Raw genomic sequence first — 19,643 nt, 5'->3', positions numbered from 1 at the left:
TACAATGTCGAATTTTTTACCACTGTATGAAAACTTGTTCAACATTATTTTTGATACTGGTATTGTCCCAGAGGAATGGTTAATAGGCATTATTAGACCCATATATAAAAATAAGGGTGACCCATCTAATCCAGAAAATTATAGACCAATCACTTTATTAAGTTGCTTAGGGAAAGTATTTACTAATATTTTAGGAACACGCATTGAACATTTTGCAGATGATATTTCACTTATTAAAGAAAGTCAGGCGGGATTTAGGAAAGGGTTTTCCACACTTGACAATATTCTAGTTCTGCAGTTTTTAACACACGCACTGATCAACAGTAAAAAGAAATTATTCTGTGCATTTGTAGATTTCAAACAAGCTTTTGATACAGTATGGAGGGATGGGCTCTGGTACAAACTTCTTAAAAGTGGAATAAATGGTAAATGTTTTACATACATAAAAAACATGTACAAAGGTATAAAATCAAAAATATGTATTAATGGTTTTTCATCTGATCTTTTTACTTGTAATGTCGGTGTACGACAAGGAGAAAGTTTATCTCCATTCTTGTTTTCCTTGTATATAAATGATCTAGAAGATTATTTGTTAGATAAAAACATAACTGAACTGTCTACAATTACTGAGGGAATTGAAAAGGAACTTTTTTTATATTCAAAAATGTTAATCCTGTTTTATGCAGACGATACTGTTATTTTAGCTGGGTCTGCAAACGATTTCCAGTTTGCCCTTAATGAATTCTATAGATACTGTGATACGTGGAAACTTGCTGTTAATATTTGTAAAACAAAAATTGTTGTATTTTCTAAAGGTCGTCAACCCAAATATGTCTTTTCATATAATGGTTTACCTATTGAAATAGTTAAGGAATTTAATTATCTCGGTGTAATTTTCTCAAGAACAGGTTCATTTTTCAAAGCAAAAAAACGGCTATGTGAGCAAGCACAGAAATCAATGTACGGAGTTATAAGGAAGATAAGAACTTTTAATTTACTTATTGATTGTCAATTAGATTTATTTGATAAAATTGTTGTACCAGTTTTATTGTATGCATGCTAAGTTTGGGGTTATGAAAATATTGAGATTATTGAACGTGTCCATTTAAAATATTTGAAACATATACTTAATCTGAAAAGTTGTACACCTAGTTACATGGTATATGGTGAAACTGGACGATTTCCTCTGTATATAACCATTTTTACTAGAATGATTTCATTCTGGGCCAACATAATCAATAGCAGTGAAAACAAGTTAAGCAAAATCATATATAGATATTATCATTCTATCACATCACAGTCAGGAGGAATTTCACGATAATTAAGAAGAGTAAATAACGTAAATTTACCAACAAGCTTAAACTATAGAAAATGTTCGCAACATGTAAAATTTACATTTTACCTGGTGATACTATTATAAAATAGACGATATATGGATTAGTTTGGGAATTTGGCGCCAAACATGCGCACTTAAGTATAAAACATCCTATTATTGTGATAGTGTTGAATTTCGTAAATATTATTTTATGCATTTTTTATTTCAGCTTTACAAATTAACGTTTATCATTACAATAATAAAATCATTCATATTAAAAAGTTGTGTTATACGTGTTATCCCTTAAAGTTAAAAATAGCAAATGGTCAATTCTATATTTAATTCTGGTTGTTGATTGGCTGAGAGAATTTTCGCGCGGTGCGCGGCAGGTAGTTTTCGAGTGAGGGCTAGTTTTTTGTCGAGCTCAGGAGAGGTGGACATTATATGTCTGAGACTATACGTCAAATAAATACGACTTCTGACATGACCTCATACTGTAAGTTCTTTTACTTTTTAATTCACAGTTAAACTCTAATTACATAGCGTAATATTTTTGATTGTCTATAGTTTTTACATAAACACTATTCAGTGAGAATGCTAAGTGTGAAAGCAGATAATGAAATTATTATTTGTTGGTATTTATCAAAAATAGTGTTCTATACGCACACATTATTGTTTAACAGGATCCTGACTTGATTAACAGCATTTGTCATAATTATTTGAAGTGGACCCTGATCCACAATCAGGTATTACAATATTTTGTTACCTAAATAAATCTATTAATTGTTGTTATTATAGAGATGCATATATATGATAAATCTTTAAATGTATAAATATATGATTTAGTAATATTGCATATGTACGTGTAGAAATTACATGGATGAAGTAATTGTTTATGTGAGAGCGATAACTCATATGATTATGTACATCGTATAAATTGTTTATATCATTACCATGTTGTGCATATTATAAGGCACACTCTCATTGTATATTTCAGGGTTGTTCATTTTAACACAGAATATATATATATGAAAATCCGAACCATCAGTATTGTTATTCTTGGTACAACGCCCAATAGTAACGCTACTTCATTATACCAATCATACAACTCTCACATGACCCAAACACCTTTGACCTTTCACACTCCAAACTCAACCAATGAACGTAAAACACCATGAATATTAATGAAATGTATGTCGCAGCTTTGTAAATTCCAGTGAACTGTAATTCACTATGTTTATAGATGATAATGAAAATGATATATGAATTAGTACATTATATATCAATATATTAAAATAAATATTGGATCAATGAATAAATCACCCTGTGACATTCAAAATATTCATTATTTCCCTTTCATCTTTGACTACCGCCATATTACAATCATCGTTTCCCATCTCCTACATAAGCCGAGAGCACTATTCATATGCATGCAGTTAATGCATTCAGGTATTTCATTCACCCAAACACGTTAAGGGGGATAGGCGGCCATTTTGTACATTTGATGATAAAAACGTAAACATTTCTTGAACTAGCTTGTTTCTGCCCAACACTGGCCAAACACGTTGCCAAAAGATATAAAAGCAGTAAATACGATGTCCTACAAGTTATTTTGTTTGAAAAGTATTCATACAAGAACAGTATAATGCCTTTTTAATCACTAAGAACAGTTGACGAACTGCGCAAGTACAGACAATCATCGTATTGACCTAAAAATCAGTAATAATTGTATAATCACATGACGCAATAAAGTATCATATGATACAATTTTATATAAATTAATACAGAACAATATTGTAACAAATGATATGATGGTGTATGATAAAGTATGATATTATATTGTATGATGTTGTATCATACATGAAACATAATTGATTTGTATCATAAGGTACAATATGATTTGATACAAAAATTGTATCATTTTATATGATATAATTATATTATATAATACAATATCATATCATAAAATATCGTATCATATTATACAATATAATGTATTAAACAAATATGGTCGACTCATATGTTTGATAGTATATATTATAATATCATATGATACAATATCATGTAAATTGATAATATATAATAAAATATCATAGTATACAATATTGTATCATAATAAACAGTACTATGTATTACAATATCATGACACAATATCATATCATAATACACCAAAAAGTTGATACAATATCATATCGTAATTTTTTACAAAATAATATATAAAACATATTATTGTATCATATAAAACAATAGTGTATCCTATCATACAATACTTATAATAGGAATTATAATATCAACAAACACATCTATCAAGCAAGTTTGAGTGAGGAGGGAGTTTTTTTAGCATCCTTGATAATTGAGTGCAGGCTCTGCATCTGAAGATACCTTTATATTTGAAATAGTACTATTATCAATTTACGGGTGACAGGATCCAAAAAACTTAACTTCATCCAGCATCCGAAACCAATGGCTCAGATTCAGCATTCAAGCCTGTTAGGAGCATCAGTATAATAAGACGCACCATTCATGCAAGTTTGGTGAAATTAGGACCAGTAATATCTAATAAAAATAATCATCAGAGGGCACCTGCTCTAAAAACTTTAACCATCTCTAAAAACCTTAACCTCTCCCAGCATCCGAAACCTATGGCTCAGATTCAGCATTCAAGCCTGTCAGGTGCATCAGTATCACAAGACCCACCATCCATCAAGTGTGGTGAGGTTAGGACCAGTAGTAACTTAGAAAGGCTATCAAAGGGCACCTGGTCCAAAAACTTAAATCTGCTCCTATAGCCTTAACCGCAGCATCTGAAATTCATGACCCAGCATCAAAATCTTTCAAGACCATAAGAAGGTCCAGATGCATCATCCATGCAAGTTTGATGAAGATAGGACTTGTAATAACTTACCGTAGATACAGGACCTGCAACAAATACTTTAACCACGTCCTGACGCCGACGCTGGGGGTATAGCATAAGCTCCCCACAACTTTGTCTCGGTGAGCTAATAACACTCCCTTTTTAAAATCCATGCCGTCATTGCACGATTTGCCTCAGTATGTGGTTTGCCCATGAGCAATGTTATAACAGACAGAGGAATACATTCTGCAATTTTTGAGGATTTCTGAAATATGTGCGCCTGAATTTCAGTCTGTTTTATCAATGGATATTCCTTACCAGTGTAGTGGTTGTCATTTTTGTTAAAAATGCATTTCTACAAATCAAATGTAACGTGTTCGGGTGAATGAAATGTCTGAATGTGCTATCAGCCTTATATATGCACACAGTGGTAGTCAGAGATAAAAGGGAAATACATGTAATGTGTATTAATATTTAACTTTAAGAAACACGAAATTTCAATGGACGATCTTTTTTTAGTCTAATAAATGTAATATTTAACTTGTAATTCACGAGCACATGTTTATGTTTTTTGGTTTTTTCTAGATTGTTGGATATCAGCCAATCAGAGAGCTAGAAATTCATCAACCATACCATGCATACAATAGTTGTATAGTTCAAAGGGCCAAAAAAATCACAGAAATAGATGTCATTAATAATTAAATACATAAAATACTGAGCTAATCTGAGCTTTTATTATGATATAATCAGAATCTGCAAACATATAATAATCTCTCTCTCTCTCTCTCTCTCTCTCTCTCTCTCTCTCTCAAAACAAAATTAATTATTTACAAGTGAAGAACAGTTTGAAATTAGTAATATCTTGTTGATTGGACATTAAGCAAAATGATTCAGCTTATAATTTTAAGCTGAATTTTAATTTTATAATAATCATTCTTTTTTTTTTTTTTAAATACACATGTATAACTATAAAATCATCATGATATAAACAAAAATTTCAAAACATTTAAATCCATCATGATACCAATGAAATATACATGTATGAGCAGTCATGAAAATATATATATTTTTTAAAGAAACTTTTGAAATCTCAGTTGAATAAAACATACATGCAACTCAAGTAAAATGTTACAGTATTAAATAATCAATATTGATGTTATCCACAAGTCTTCTTGCTTCAACCTTGCCTGTCTAGGATGTTTTCTTCCTCCCGTTTTATTTGTACATGACAAGACATAATGCCATGTATCAATGTACATACACTGGGAGAAATAACTAAGAATTTTTTTTTTAAAAACTGAGATTGACAACACGTTTTGTTGTAGGGTCCCTGTCCTTGGGGTCTGTGCCAACATTGACACACCCACTTCCAGCTGTCTGCTCCTATACCCCCAGCCTCGGCTCCTATACAGCTGTCCCTCGCTCCAGGTTCTGTTTGATCTCGGCTGTGTAGGTTCCATAGAAGCGCTCCAATTTCTTGTTGAATTTCATGTTACGCTCGTTGATGTAGTCAATATCCGCATCTTCATCAAATGTTCTGCGACGGCTGTATTTCTCTCTCTTTTTTATTCTGAAAAGAAATTTTTTAAAAAAAATAATACTAAAAAATTCACTGCTCCAACATACTCACTAAGCTCTCTCATTCATTAAAGGGAAATAATCCATAATTTACTTTGATTTTAAGGTGGTATAGGACACCTGTCAATATTAATGTGGATTAAAGTATATTAATATTAGAATATTTTCAACGCTTTAAAATCTTACAAATTTTACAATATTTAGCCAAAAAATAGCTTGTAAAAATATTTGGAGAAGTAAAAATTGTAAAACTCCAAGCTGGATTCAAACTCATACTCATAACGTACAGATTCTAACCCACTGCGCTACACTGTCAGGTGACAGTACTGGGAAAGAACTTGGTTTTATTGTTTTTTTTGGATAAACAATATGTCACAATATGGAAGTGTCCCATACCAGCTTAAAAGACCTACAAATCTTTCAATTGATTGTGCCGATTTTGCAATATGATCTATACATCAACTTTTTAAAAGAAAAGAATGGGTTTAATTCAAGCATTAGTACAATTGTTGAACAATTACAAATGTACTTGCTGCTCTTGTTTATTAAACTCAGAGGATTATTTATTACACAAGTACTTATTACTTCTTTAAATTATCAAACATGAAGGTTTTTTTATTACGCATCTACTTAGTACTGCTTCTTTGGATCATAAACCATTTGGGATTCTGCATTAACAATTACTAACTGCTGTTCTAATGCAAACATAGACAATTTTGTATCAATACTTACTGCTTCTCTAGATCATCAACCATTCTGTCCACATACTCCGGCTTATCCTTCCATTGATTCAGACCCAGGGTATCTCGGGTGGCATAGAACTCCTCACCTCTGCAACACAAAGACATCTTTACAATGTGCAAATATATAAAATATAATCTTTAAGCTCATCTTAGGAAAAAGCATTTAGCATTTTTCTTCTTTACAAGGTATTTAAGAGGGCAAGATGGTTGTGGCCATTTTTAGACTGTATCGGTTTCCTTTGAAAGAAGAGCCACATATAAACTAGATGTTTCGTAACACCATAAATGCCCCCGCAGGCGACCAAAATTTCAAATGAAAAATTTAGTATAACATTTCTTTGATTGCAGAATACATTGAAAAATATTCATTTTCTTTTAAGTTCAAGAATCATCAGACTGAAACAAAGTTCAAACGTGGTCTGTATTTTCTAATAAATTAACCTTATATGAAATATCAATTTTATCAAAGTGATTTATATGCATCACTTCAAAAGTTTAAGAGTGGAAACTAAGAATTTTCCATTTTTTCCTAAGTTCAAGAGGCATAACTCTGTCAAAAATCATCAGAGAGGAACTCAATTCAAACATGATCTGTATTTTCTTATAAATAAACCATGTACAGGTAACTCTCGATGGCTCGAACTTCGATCCTGCGAAGTTCTTGATCGCTCGAAGTGAGTCTAGGGTCCCGATTTTTTTCCCTATATAACTAAGCAAATTTACTCTTGATTTCTCGAACTCTTGATATCTCGAAACCCTTGATCCCTCGAAGTCAAACTGAAGTCCCCCTTATTCATAATCTATAGTTTTTTACTCTCGATATCTTGAAGTCGCCCTGTATCTCCAAGCGCTATATACCTAATTAACACCTACTTGGTCATTTAAATTGCTCCAGGCGTTAGACGCGGGACCAGTGTCACGGGTTGTTTATTTAGGCGACACTTGTCCTGCAAGGTAATAACTGTTTGATGATTGCCCATACCGATACCTAATCTATAATCAACACCAACCGTTTTACGATAATTTGGAGACGCAATGAAAATGAGAAATTAATTGAGACGAAACGATGATATTGAGCCATGGTCAAATTTTAAAATTATAAAACTGTAAAAATTATGTTTAGCAGCATCATTGTCATTATAATGATTATTGCTGAACAAGTTCTTACAGCTGGTGAAGGACCTGTACAGTGGGAACAATGGGTGGTACTCAGTAATCACATTTATGACATGTCGATCATCTCGCAGTACAGTAGTACTGAGCAATCTGGTCTTAATATAATGCATAAAATAAATAATTATTATGAATTTATTTAATAGTTGTTTTATTCAGTTTTAAAGAAAAACATCCATTTCTGTATATTTTACTGAAAAGAAAACGTTGTACATGCGTAAAAGGTTAGCACTAAATAAATGGCTGAATCATAACATCCGGTAAGACTAATTTAAAACCCGTCGGCCAACCTGGAAAATTCCGAACTCTTGAAAACTCGAACTCTTGAGACCTCGAAGTTTTTCCTCGGTCCCATGGACTTCGAGCTATCGAGAGTTACCTGTATAAAATATAAGTTTTATATATGCATCCCTTCAAAGGTTAGAGAGCAGAAACTGAGAATATCTTGTTTTTATCAAAGTTCAAGAGGCTCAACTCTGTCAAAATTCATAAGACCATAACCAAATTCAAACTCAACCTGTATGTGTGCAACAGTTGTTGAGATAATGATCGGAAAGTGAATTTCCCAATTTTTCATAAGTTCTAGAGGCATAACGTTAACTGTCAAAAAACTATTGGACTTAAACCAAATTCAAACTTAACTGGTGTATTTATAAGATAAATCCATACATCAAATTTGAGTCTGTGCGACAGTTGTTGAGATAATGATCAGAAAGTTAATGATGGAATGATAGAAGGATGGAAGGATGGAGTGATAGAACAGGGTAACACTATTATGCCCCTCCCATTTCATTGGGGGGGGGGGGATAAAAACATAGAAAGATCTGATGGTTAAATTTGCTGACCACCCGGTCTCCTTAAACTATCTATATGTTCTAATAGTAAATCACACCTTTTTGCTATGAACAAAGATCCTTTGATAACAAAGGATCAAAGGATCATGTACAGTGTACACTTTTTTTTTTTTGTTTCCAAACATTTATTCAATCATATATATGTAACAAAACAGAAGGTAGTGGGCCTGCGCAGAGGCTTAGTACAACATACATTTTGGAATTTTTTTGGTACTACAATTTAGCACGCAAAAAAAGGAGAAAAATATTCATTTACAAGTAAATTTCCGCACATGAAATGTTTCATGCTAAGTATGTCATTAATACAGCAAAGATAGAAGGAAAAAAATAACCAGGTTGTTACATGAAAAATATACAGATATCAAACATATATTCAGATTTGTACATAAGTATTTAGCAGGTTTATGTAACAGTATATTTCTCTGTTAGATACGTAGGGGGAATAACAGAATAAGTGTCCAGAGAATCCCCCTACAGTACAGTGTACATGATGTAGAAAGGGAGAGAAAGAGGGAAAAATGAAGGGGTCTAAGAATTAAGTGCCCAGTCACAACTAATAGAGAAAGGACTTTGATGGTCATGAAACGTTTGTGTCTATGGTTAATAGCAGTACTGGTACATGAAAAAGTTTTTTGAAGAGCGAACTTACGCTTTTTCTCTCTGTTGTTTGTAATTATTCATGTCTGGTTTCATTTCTTTGGTCAGCCTCTGGTACTGACGAAATGTTGCAGCCTCATAGTCTAGAAAACAAAGAAACACCTGTCAATTCAAACTTACTGGTACTTTATTCACAAAAAAGTACAGTTTTGAAAATTATTATTAAAAAAAAATAAGATTGTGACAATACATTGTATACAGTATTCATACTGTACAGTCTTAAAATAAAATGTTTGAAACTGATAAAGAAGACCTACAATATGCTCCTAAAGGGCCAATATTTGAAGATAGTTTGAATAAATAAAATTATATCAATTTACTGGAAATTCTTTATTTTACAAAAGTACCGGTACTTAATTTCGCAATTCTGCTGTTTTGTATCAAACTGCGAGAATATAAAATGGTGACCACCAATTTTTTGTTTTATAAATTCCGCGAGAGTTGCTTCTAGCCGTTCGACACCGATATTAATTTGTTGCATTTAATAAGGAATCTACAGTATAGTCTTTATATCAAGTTACTTCATATGAAATCTTAAAAGACAAGTAGATTGCACTCTATGGTAAATAAGAACAAGGAGAATATTCAAATGTCATTTCACTGGGAGTGTAATTTAACTTTCCTATGTATACCTACCTGAGAAGCCTTGGTCAGGGTTCTTCTTCTTCTTTTTCCGTTCCCATTTCTCTGCTTCGTCAGCTCCCACTTCCAGCAGCTTTACTCTGTCAAACTCTTCCCCAGCTGACTCCGCTTCCTGAATAGATAAAGAGTTGCCAGAATGTTAACAGCAATGGAATACTGTTTAATTGAACATGCACATACAATATACAAATGACAGTTGCAAAACTGTATAATCATTGAATTTTGTTGAGGCCAATTTACCTGGTTTGTCAATTCATTATGGGTTCTTTGGGGCATAAATTTGGGGGCCTATTTGCATCTTTAATGAATTATGAGGTGTTTCATATTTTGTTGAGGGTGTTAATTTGTGGATGAGTGGGACATATGAAAACTGAGCCACCATGAATTCGAATGTATCCACATTAATCAAATCAAAATAAATATAAGAGAAAAAAACCTGTTACTATTAGAAAATTATGTAACTACTGTGTACAGAATAAACCCTAGTTTGACAATTAATTTTATACCGATGCCTGGTCAGAAAATTAAACACAATGGTGAGCGTACGTGTAGACAAGATAAAATTTCATCACTTCAATACATGAATACACATTGACTTTGCATAACCTTTGTCTTTATTACTGCATCTTAACATATTTAGAGTTGAAGTTTTTTATGCATTTGAGTGACAGTTACAACCATTTTAACAAGAGCTTGGACTTTCTGTGGGATGTTTCTACCTAGTTTGATCATTAAAACTAGTTGACAAATATTGACCTGCTTACATCTTTTCTGCTAAGAGAAGCTCATTAATATACATAGCCTGTTAAAACCGGAAAATTGTCTGCCAAGATCTGCTGTGTGAAATTGATGCTGTCTCAGCGAAATATACATCTCTGGAGGAGGTCGGGCGAGTGTCATTGCATTCAGTATATTCATTTCTATTAGCCAATGATTGGACAGTTAACCATGAGTAGACCCCACCTTCGTCAAATTGGAGTTTGTTACATACATTCCAAAGTCCAAGCTCTTGTTAAAAAGGTTCTAATTAATGGTTGTTGTTTCTTTTATACAGACCTTTCTCTTCTTGTCTTGCTCCTCCTCCCATTCCACTCTCTTCCGTTTCTGTTCAAAGTTTGCGGGGAGTTTGCTCCTCTTGTCTTCTTCCACCACCTCCTGATGATTCAGCTTACGCGCTTCATTCTATAAATATCCCAAAACCATCAAATACTTTTAATAGAAGTTCAAGAAGTTTTACCCATAACGAACATTATGATATAGATAATCAAACTATTGTGACATTCATATCAAGGTCAAAACAACCTGGTCATTAAGAAAATTTAGAAAACAAATAACATGAATAAAGAAAATACAATTTTAAAATATTCATTGTTTGCTCTTCTTTTTTCCTTCAAAGTTTGATAAATTTAAAAACTTCAAATTACCAGTATAATTTTGTGAATGATGCACACATACCATTTTTAACTCTAGATCTCTGAGCCTCTGAAGTCGACTGAATTTACTTTTACTTGTAGACGGACCTGCTTCATCATTATTCTGTAAAAACAAACAACAAACTGACTCCAGTTGCTAAAAACCAATTTTTTATCATTATCATGGACGTATTTACTAACAACTATATACTCAGGGACGTATATACAGTGTACTAACAAGTATATACGTACGGTCCCTGATCATTATCTAAAGACACAAGTTCGCTTAATTTCTACCACACAAAAAAATTGTACCCTCATAGTTTTAATTACAGTGTATTACATTTAAAATTTCTTTCTTTAAGATTGACAACCAAGCTTAACAGTTCAAAATTGCTAAACAACATAAACAAATTTTATAAACCGACCAATCAAGCAATAGATTGAAACCATGAATAAGTTTGACTAGTTCATTCCTTCTGTTAAAGGCCAGAGTACTCGTTTATGTACGAAGATCAGTATTTGTCGTCTTATAAAAAAAATATGCCTCCACTTTAATGAGTTGTTTTTGTTTACATAAAACGCACATCGGACGACAACTATCCAAAATAGAAGAAGTTTGGCTGATAAATTCTATATACTATTATAGTATTTGATATTATGATAAACTCTATTGAAATATTATCATTTAGTAGATTAAAATATCTTTTGAATACCTTTTCTGACATACTCAGGTTTATATCTCAACAAACTTGACAAGGCAATATGTTTTGGGTGAAATTCACTTTGACGAAATTTCTTCCGGAAATGATATGAGCGTCCTAAAAGCTAGAATAAAAGTATCCGGCATATAAATTCCCGCAATTTGAAGACTAGGCAATGCCAATTCGTTTAATACTAAATAGTAAAATATCAAATTCATTGTTTTGTAAATTGATTATATAATACATTTTTTGCAAAAGTAATATATTACTATAGTCAGTTTGAATATTTTAAAGTGCACAAATAAATGAATAAATAAATCTCTTCAAGTTTTCAGGGCATAGAATTTTCAGCCTAAAGAAAACAGTTCTATATATAAAGTCAACAAATGTCTGGTGCTTTTACCACTTAGCCATTGAAGAATGTTTTATTCAAAATCTGTATACGATATTGGTTTTGAGTTAAAAGGCTCATAACTAGTCTATTATTCTCTTAATCCCTTGAATCGTTGGGATAAAAAAAATGATATTTGCAATAATATTTGTACATTTGTAAATATTTTTTTAGGTACCTCATGTACAGGACCATTGATATTTTTTGAAAGAAATAAACATTCATTCACACAATACATAATGAACCAATACTTCGTTTTTATTAATTGAAATTAGTTTGTTTTCCGTTAATTAATAAATGTATCCGTTTTACATTAGACTGTGACAGAAATATGGAGGGAAAAAAAATAAGGACATCGACATCTTTCATAATTCTTTTAAATATTCATCGAAAACGAACATCGATTTGTAATCTTTAAACACTAGGCCTAGTAGGTTCAATACTTGGAATATATTGATTCGAACTATAATTTATGCGTACCAGAATCTTCCAATAGTACATTTAGAACATCAGTGCATTTTATTTCATTTCGTTCTGTACTCGGCCTCGTTAAGAATCTTCCTTTTTTTTGTTCCCAGGACGTGTTTTAAAATACTTGTAAGCATGAAATCACTTCCTTTTGAATTAAAACAAAATCTCTCTCTCTCTCTCTCTCTCTCTCTCTCTCTCTCTCTCTCTCTCTCTCTCTCTCTCTCTCTCTCTCTCTCTCTCTCTCTCTCTCAACCACAAACCAAATACTACAATGCGTGTTAACACGATTGTGAATGTACTTTTAAAGGGGCATGGTCACGATTTTGGTCAAATTCAATTTTAATATTTTTATTATTTACAATGCTTTAGGAATGTACATGTATTTCTAATGATCAAGTGAAGTTTGAGAGTCAGTCGTAGAGTTATGAGCAAGATAAAAAGTTCACAACTCTTTGTCATGAAAACAAGGCTCGTGCCCTGTTTTTGTTTACACAAGTTCAATATACCAGTAAAAACTCTTTTCAAGCAGATTCGTCCATCTTCTTATTCATTCTAAGCATAAATAAACAGTTTCTAACGTTTAACACATTCATTTAAGGTCTAAAACTGGAATTTTCAGTTTAACATTCAAAATGTAAACAAAAGCTTTGTTTACATAGCAAAGAATTGAAAACTTCGTAACTCGCTTAAAACTCAGCAAATTATAATAAAATTTTGGTTGCCTATTAAAAATGCCGTTATGAAACATCTTAATCATTAAATCGGAAAAATAATTTTTGACCAAAATCGTGACCATGTCCCTTTAAAACACATTAGAAATAGACACGTCACAAATGTCCAAGCCTCATCATCAAATTCGTCAGTTAGTTTTATTTAAAGATATCTTTCCCTGGAAAAAAATGAATAATTCACGCTTTCACAGTTTGTAAGATTCCCCTAAGAGGCAAAAAAATTCAAATTTTTAAGAAGAGCGTCCATAAGTGTCCCAACTGTCTAAAAATGGCTGACTTGTAAACACATTGATAAATCTTTTGTAGTCAGGGAAATCAAACTTGACGAGATAAGACTTGGGGGGGGGGGGGGGTGAAGTTGATTTTCTGCATAAAATGAGCTTTGCGTGCAAGTCGTTTCACATGGTATTTAATCTGATGCGTTTTTTAAACAACGTACATAGAATCGTACTTTATTTATAGACCATATTTTTGCAATTAAAAACAATGAATTTTAAAATAAAACAAATTGTGAACAAAAATCCTCTATTTTTCAATAGAAGAGATGACCTCGACTCCGGATAAGAAGTTAGGTAATCTAGTTATTTTTGTAGAGCATCTTTTAATTATATGTGAATGAAAAAGTTAATCCATTGGAGATAATTTGTGTTAAGAAACCACAGAGCGGGAACCATTTAAGTTACACAAAGTCAGAAGATAAGAACTTTGAAACCACATAACTAGAATCACTTACAACTCCCAACTGTAAGTCTCCAAAACTTGATTCATCAACACTGTAGTGTTTAAAAGGTTATGACAGAAATTGTGCCGAATAATTATGCCAGTGCTAAGGTGATATTTTTCCACCCGTCTAAGATGCATGTGACCAAATTGAATTATTATACTTTCATGTTAAATACTGAGTGCCTGTTTGGGAGGATAACAGTTGAAATTGACACCCCTAGAAAACCATTGTCAACCTCCGCTTCGCGTCGGTTGACAATGGTTTCCTCGGGGTGTCATTTTCAACTGTTTCTCTCCCAAACAGGCACTATTTATATAATGTCAGATTATAGACCATTTCTTAAAGAGTTTATAACTACTTTTGTTTTTGATGAGGAAGAACCATGTTAACAAGACATTAGACTTTCGGTAAGACGCAGCTATCTTTTTCTTGCATCAAAACAAGACAGAAAATGACGCTGGTTTCGAGTGAAATGTGCATAAGAATATAATGCGTAGTATTAGCTCAAAGAGCCAGACAAATCTTGTTCATTGCCATGGCTGAGTGGCCAGCAATGAAATGGACAGGCCAACGTCACATAGCTTTTTGACGCAACGCTCATGTTAAATTGGTTTAGAATCTATGTCACCTGTCAGGTGAGATATTTACTTTAGAAAAAAAATCCTTCAGGAAGATAATTATTCTTATATAGGAAAAACAATTTTGAATATTTTATCAGAATAAAAGAACTTTCTATAGGAATTTAAATTCCGATTGGATTTACGTTAAACAAAACTCCCATATGATTTTAAAATCAGATGGGACATCTTAATCTCCAATAAGATAGCTACCCGTTTGAATTAAATTCCTGCATGAAATACTTTTTTTCTACATAGGAAATATAATTTCTGTAAGATCTTTTGAAAATCTTATAGGATCTTCAATATTTCCTGTAGAAAAATATTTCTCCTTTAGGAATTATTCTTACTATTAGTCCCCTACCGGTTTTCACCGGAGGGGACTATAGCTTTCCTCTGCGTCCGTCAGTCCGTCCGTCCGTCTGTCTGTCCAACTTCAGTTTTCCACACTTTTTTTCTTTATGCGTTTGAGGAATAATATGAATTTTGCTGAACAGCTTCAAAATGTCAAACTAAAGATCAAGTTTCAAGTTTACACTTTTGTAGCGTCTGGTTGACATATTTTCGAGAAAATTAATTTTTTATATTCCAGTTTTTTAATGTTCGGGTTCGATATTCTGCATAACAGTGCAATGTTTTGACAATTTCCACAAACCGGTAGGGGACGTGTATATTGCTTATGCAATACTCTCAGAATGCTTGTTTATTTCAAGATAAATATCTCACCTGTCAGGTGAGATACATTAAAAAAGGTTACATGTATATACTTTGTTGGCAATGGTCAATCAATTGGTATACATGATTTTTTACGAAACTGCATAAGAGCGGATGCGGACATACCACCTTGGCAAAGGCATAATTATCCGGCACACTGTCATACAAAGCCATTTTATTTTCAGTGTACGTATCTCACCTGACAGGTATTTATTTTTATAGATAAAGATTTACCATCGCATTTTAAAATCCTATGGGAGTCTTGTTCAAATCCTTCAGGAAGTTCTTTTTGTTCGGTAAGAAATTCCAAATATCCTATTGAATTTTTTTTTTTCTAGAGGAAATATGTTTTTCCTGTACAGTAGGAATTTATTTTCAAAGGTAAGTACGTATTTCACCTGACGGGTGAAATACATCAATAAAAAAGTGGTTTTAAGCAATGGTCAATCATCGCATGACATATTTGAGTTTCGATACACGCACCTTAGAATGATGCAAAAATATCACCTTGGTACTGGCACAATTATCCGGCACAGTTTTTATTACGACCTTTAAAAATCTACGGAATTATGAAACCATAGACGTCGACTACGAAACAAGATCTTTAGCGTAATAGTAACCACTTAATACTTGGAGCCAAAAAAAAGAGTAAAACAAGCTATAAACAAGAATTGTGGAAAAGAATTAAAGTAACAGATTGTGAATATAAGAACTATTTATCAGAAAGAAGGAGGATGGTGTGTTATCAAAAACACAGAGCGATGTCTCTACAATAATACAGACGCTAGCTATAACCAGAAGTCTTCTGACCACTTTTTTGTGTTATACAATTACAGTTTAAGAAAAAAATAAAGTCATGGGGCCCAACGTCCGTCCGCGAGTTCAGACAGGATTAATCACTGTGATTTACTCAAACTCAGCCTTTTATACATCTGATTAGGTGCATTCCCTATCACCGGCCTCCTACCAGCAGAAATGGTAGGGGAAACGGCAAAAGGATATTACAACCCTCGTGAGAAAGAATGACTCCCATTAAAAAGACGTCCTTGGTGCGAAAATAATGTGATAGGGGGATTATATGCCTCAGTCATTGCTACGTTCAATCAAGCTTTATCGACAGAACGCTAGAAATACTGTTCTTTGATTATGTGCGAGTTATAAATCTTGTGTTTACTTTTGCTGTCTAATGCCATAATTTGCAGTTGTCTTGTGGGTTGACCGTTTTGGCGGTGAAGGACTCAGTATCAGTTCTCAACGGATATCAAGACTTTTGCTGTTGTTATATCGTGTATTTTGATATCACTGTTGACAGATAGAGCCATTTTTGATATAAAAGAAAAGGTTCAAAAGTTCATCAAAATTACTGTAAAAGCTATGTGACATAGTTCATTCAGTGAATAATACTACATTTGTTGTTTTGGTTGTTTTTGGGTTTTTTTAAAGGATAATATTAAGTATGAAAAAATAATATTATGTTATAGCCAGACATATAATGATATTTAAAAAACAAATGATAGAAGACATGCTGATATCCTCAACAAACTTGGCGTTAATGTTTAGATTTTTTATTTCAAATTCACATTTTTGAACCGTGTAGGCTAAAAAAAAGGGCGAAAGCGTTTTTTCTATTGTGCGTTAACTCTTCCCTGAAGGTTTTCTAACCCATTACTTACAAACATAAAAACCCTTAACCACAGCATTTTGGAATCCAGGCCGAGTCAAATGTCTTTTTGACAGCTATTTAGACTTAGAAAGGGTTTCACTTAAAAGGAAAGAAAGCGCATTACTGCAGGCAGATAGTAATACTGGGCGCATTAAGACATAGAGTCTGCTCCAAATCAATGCATTTACTAGACAGAACGGAAACTGGACTTTTCCTGAAGGGGGTCCTCCTAAATACTTTGTCTCTAATAAATGTGCTGATTTAGAATTCAATTCTGTCACTCCGTGATAAATACACAGATATTTCTTTACACTGTCGTATATATTATTTAAACAGGTCATGGGAAAAAAAACAGTTGAAGATTGGAGCACATATCTTCTTGGTGCCATTGGGTAGTTCTAGATTAAATCGTGTTAAAAGATAAATGTATTTTGATTATTGCCGCAACTCTTGAGAGAATTCTAAACACATTTAATAATTTCTTCCTGAATTCGCATGCGAAACGTGCGCCTTTCTCAAGGTAAAAATTAATCGCTTAATGTTTCTAATTAGATTTATGACCTATTGGTATTCGGAGCTGAAAGCGTAGAACTCCTTTAAAACAAAACGTTGTGGAAGAAATACTATCCACGGGGGACACCAAGTTAATTTGATCAATACCATGACATCCTCTTCTTCATTAAAGAAAAGGTTCAGCCTTTAGAAGTGCATGAAAATGACTCAGAATCGCATGCCTTTTCTTCTTCATCATTGTATAAAATAAGATCAACAATACAAAGGCATGAACATTAGTCATGATTTTTGCATATTCTTTCGTTTAATCATTGTTTTTATTTTTGACAGTGATTTTATTTTTAATAAAACATTTTCGACAGCAACATTTTGTATTTATAATTACATTGGCATACATGTACCTTACCTCTGCATTATTCGTGACACCTCGGTCGAATCTTATGATATTGGCCGAGGTTTGCCGAATGACCTAGGCATGTTTTTGTATGATCAGTCAATACGATATGAAGAATCTTCTGTATGATTCGGTATGATCACCCAACAAAGTCTTCCACTTTGGACGATTCATCCAATTCATTATTCATGCTGTTTCTCTTCAATTCTTCTTCAATTTTTATCGTGTTACAACTTACAAATACACTTTAAAAAAATATAATGTAATCATTTGTTTTTATTCATCTGCATATAAACTATAACTTTCTTTAAGACATGTATTACAATAGAGATGTTTTAGAATCCTTGGCTGTTTGGTTCGTATGTATGCACTCTTGTTGGAAAAGGTTAAGAGAGTACAATGCCTGACAAATCCCCCGTACCCAGGATTTTGAAATGGCATACCGGTATGAATATATAAAAAAAATCTTTACATTTGAAACTGTGCATCAGTACATGTATAATATAGAACTGCATTCTCTGACAAATAAATAATATACAATAATACATGTACTTGGTATTTATCTCCTTTAATTGTTTTATTTGATGCTTTCTAAGCATTACAACATGATCTCATATATGTGCTAGCGCTATTTTTATCCGACATTGTATATACAGAACATGAACATTACGTAATTGTTGTCATTATATAAATGGTATTATATATTTTTCTCATAATCAACAAAAAAGCAGAACACCTTTTATTTAAAGGCAAATGAATTGAAAATAAAACGCCGTCTATACGATTCGAACATCCTCTCCATTGAGAAGGATAGGAGCCTCCGCCTATCACACTGAGCTACATTGACACATTAGTGTACGGGTGAATTTAAACTCTCTGACAATAATTAATAATTTGACCCATTATGGGTCTAGACTCCATTTTAATAAATCAAGAATAAAAATCAAAATAAACTTATTCTTTAAATAAAAGTACTTTTAGGATGGAGTCAGGACCCATTCATACCTAATTTGCAATTAAGAACAGTAAATGATTCAAGATTTAGGCAAAAAACGATGTGCAGCTTAATTTGGAAACCAACATGCACCTGTCGTGTTTATAGAATGAAAGCACAATATTGACTTCCATCGTGAAATTTATAATGAAAACAATGCATACAGGTCAAAAATTAATATTCTAACTTGAATTGAAATTCTTTCGTCTTCATTGCTCCGAGTGGGGGATATGCAACGCCTTGTACGCCCCTGTTCTTTGTGCGATGAAGGTAACTTTATCCTCAATAGATAAAGATGCCGATGTCATACGGGAAGGTGAAACAAGATCGTGACAGAAAATCGCTTACCAAAAAAAAAAAATAATAAATTTTAATCCGATTTAAAATGTTTTACTCTGGCTATTACAGAATGACCAAATTACTAGTGCAGTGGTGGGGAAAAATTCGAAGAGCGTGTGGAAATTGCCTTTCTTTTCTAGACGACATGCAGCGACCAATT

General features: G+C 32.7%; 1 protein-coding gene across 1 annotated transcript; it reads right to left on the bottom strand.

Moving 5' to 3' along the window:
• Positions 1 to 4,881: 4,881 nt before the first annotated feature.
• LOC128184741 (pre-mRNA-splicing factor SYF2-like) lies at positions 4,882 to 12,049 on the bottom strand. Its single transcript, XM_052854318.1, has 7 exons — positions 11,945 to 12,049; positions 11,272 to 11,352; positions 10,873 to 10,998; positions 9,811 to 9,928; positions 9,167 to 9,257; positions 6,480 to 6,578; positions 4,882 to 5,739 (listed from the first exon to the last, which is right to left on the bottom strand). Exons 1-7 carry the CDS (start codon positions 11,954 to 11,956, stop codon positions 5,574 to 5,576), a joined length of 693 nt encoding a protein of 230 aa, XP_052710278.1. The 5' UTR covers positions 11,957 to 12,049; the 3' UTR covers positions 4,882 to 5,573.
• Between the last annotated feature and the right edge of the window lie 7,594 nt (positions 12,050 to 19,643).

The sequence above is a fragment of the Crassostrea angulata genome, chromosome 5 (genome assembly GCF_025612915.1).
Source record: "Crassostrea angulata isolate pt1a10 chromosome 5, ASM2561291v2, whole genome shotgun sequence".
In the NCBI taxonomy this organism is placed as follows: domain Eukaryota; kingdom Metazoa; phylum Mollusca; class Bivalvia; order Ostreida; family Ostreidae; genus Magallana; species Magallana angulata.
Note: the sequence above shows the minus strand (reverse complement) of the source record. Positions and strands in the feature narration are given on the sequence as shown.

Coding starts and splice junctions, on each gene's coding strand:
- LOC128184741 (XM_052854318.1), bottom strand. Junction 9,929..10,872: donor AGCAAGACAAGAAGAGAAAG/GTCTGTATAAAA, acceptor TTATCTATTCAG/GAAGCGGAGTCAGCTGGGGA. Junction 9,258..9,810: donor CCCTGACCAAGGCTTCTCAG/GTAGGTATACAT, acceptor TTTGTTTTCTAG/ACTATGAGGCTGCAACATTT.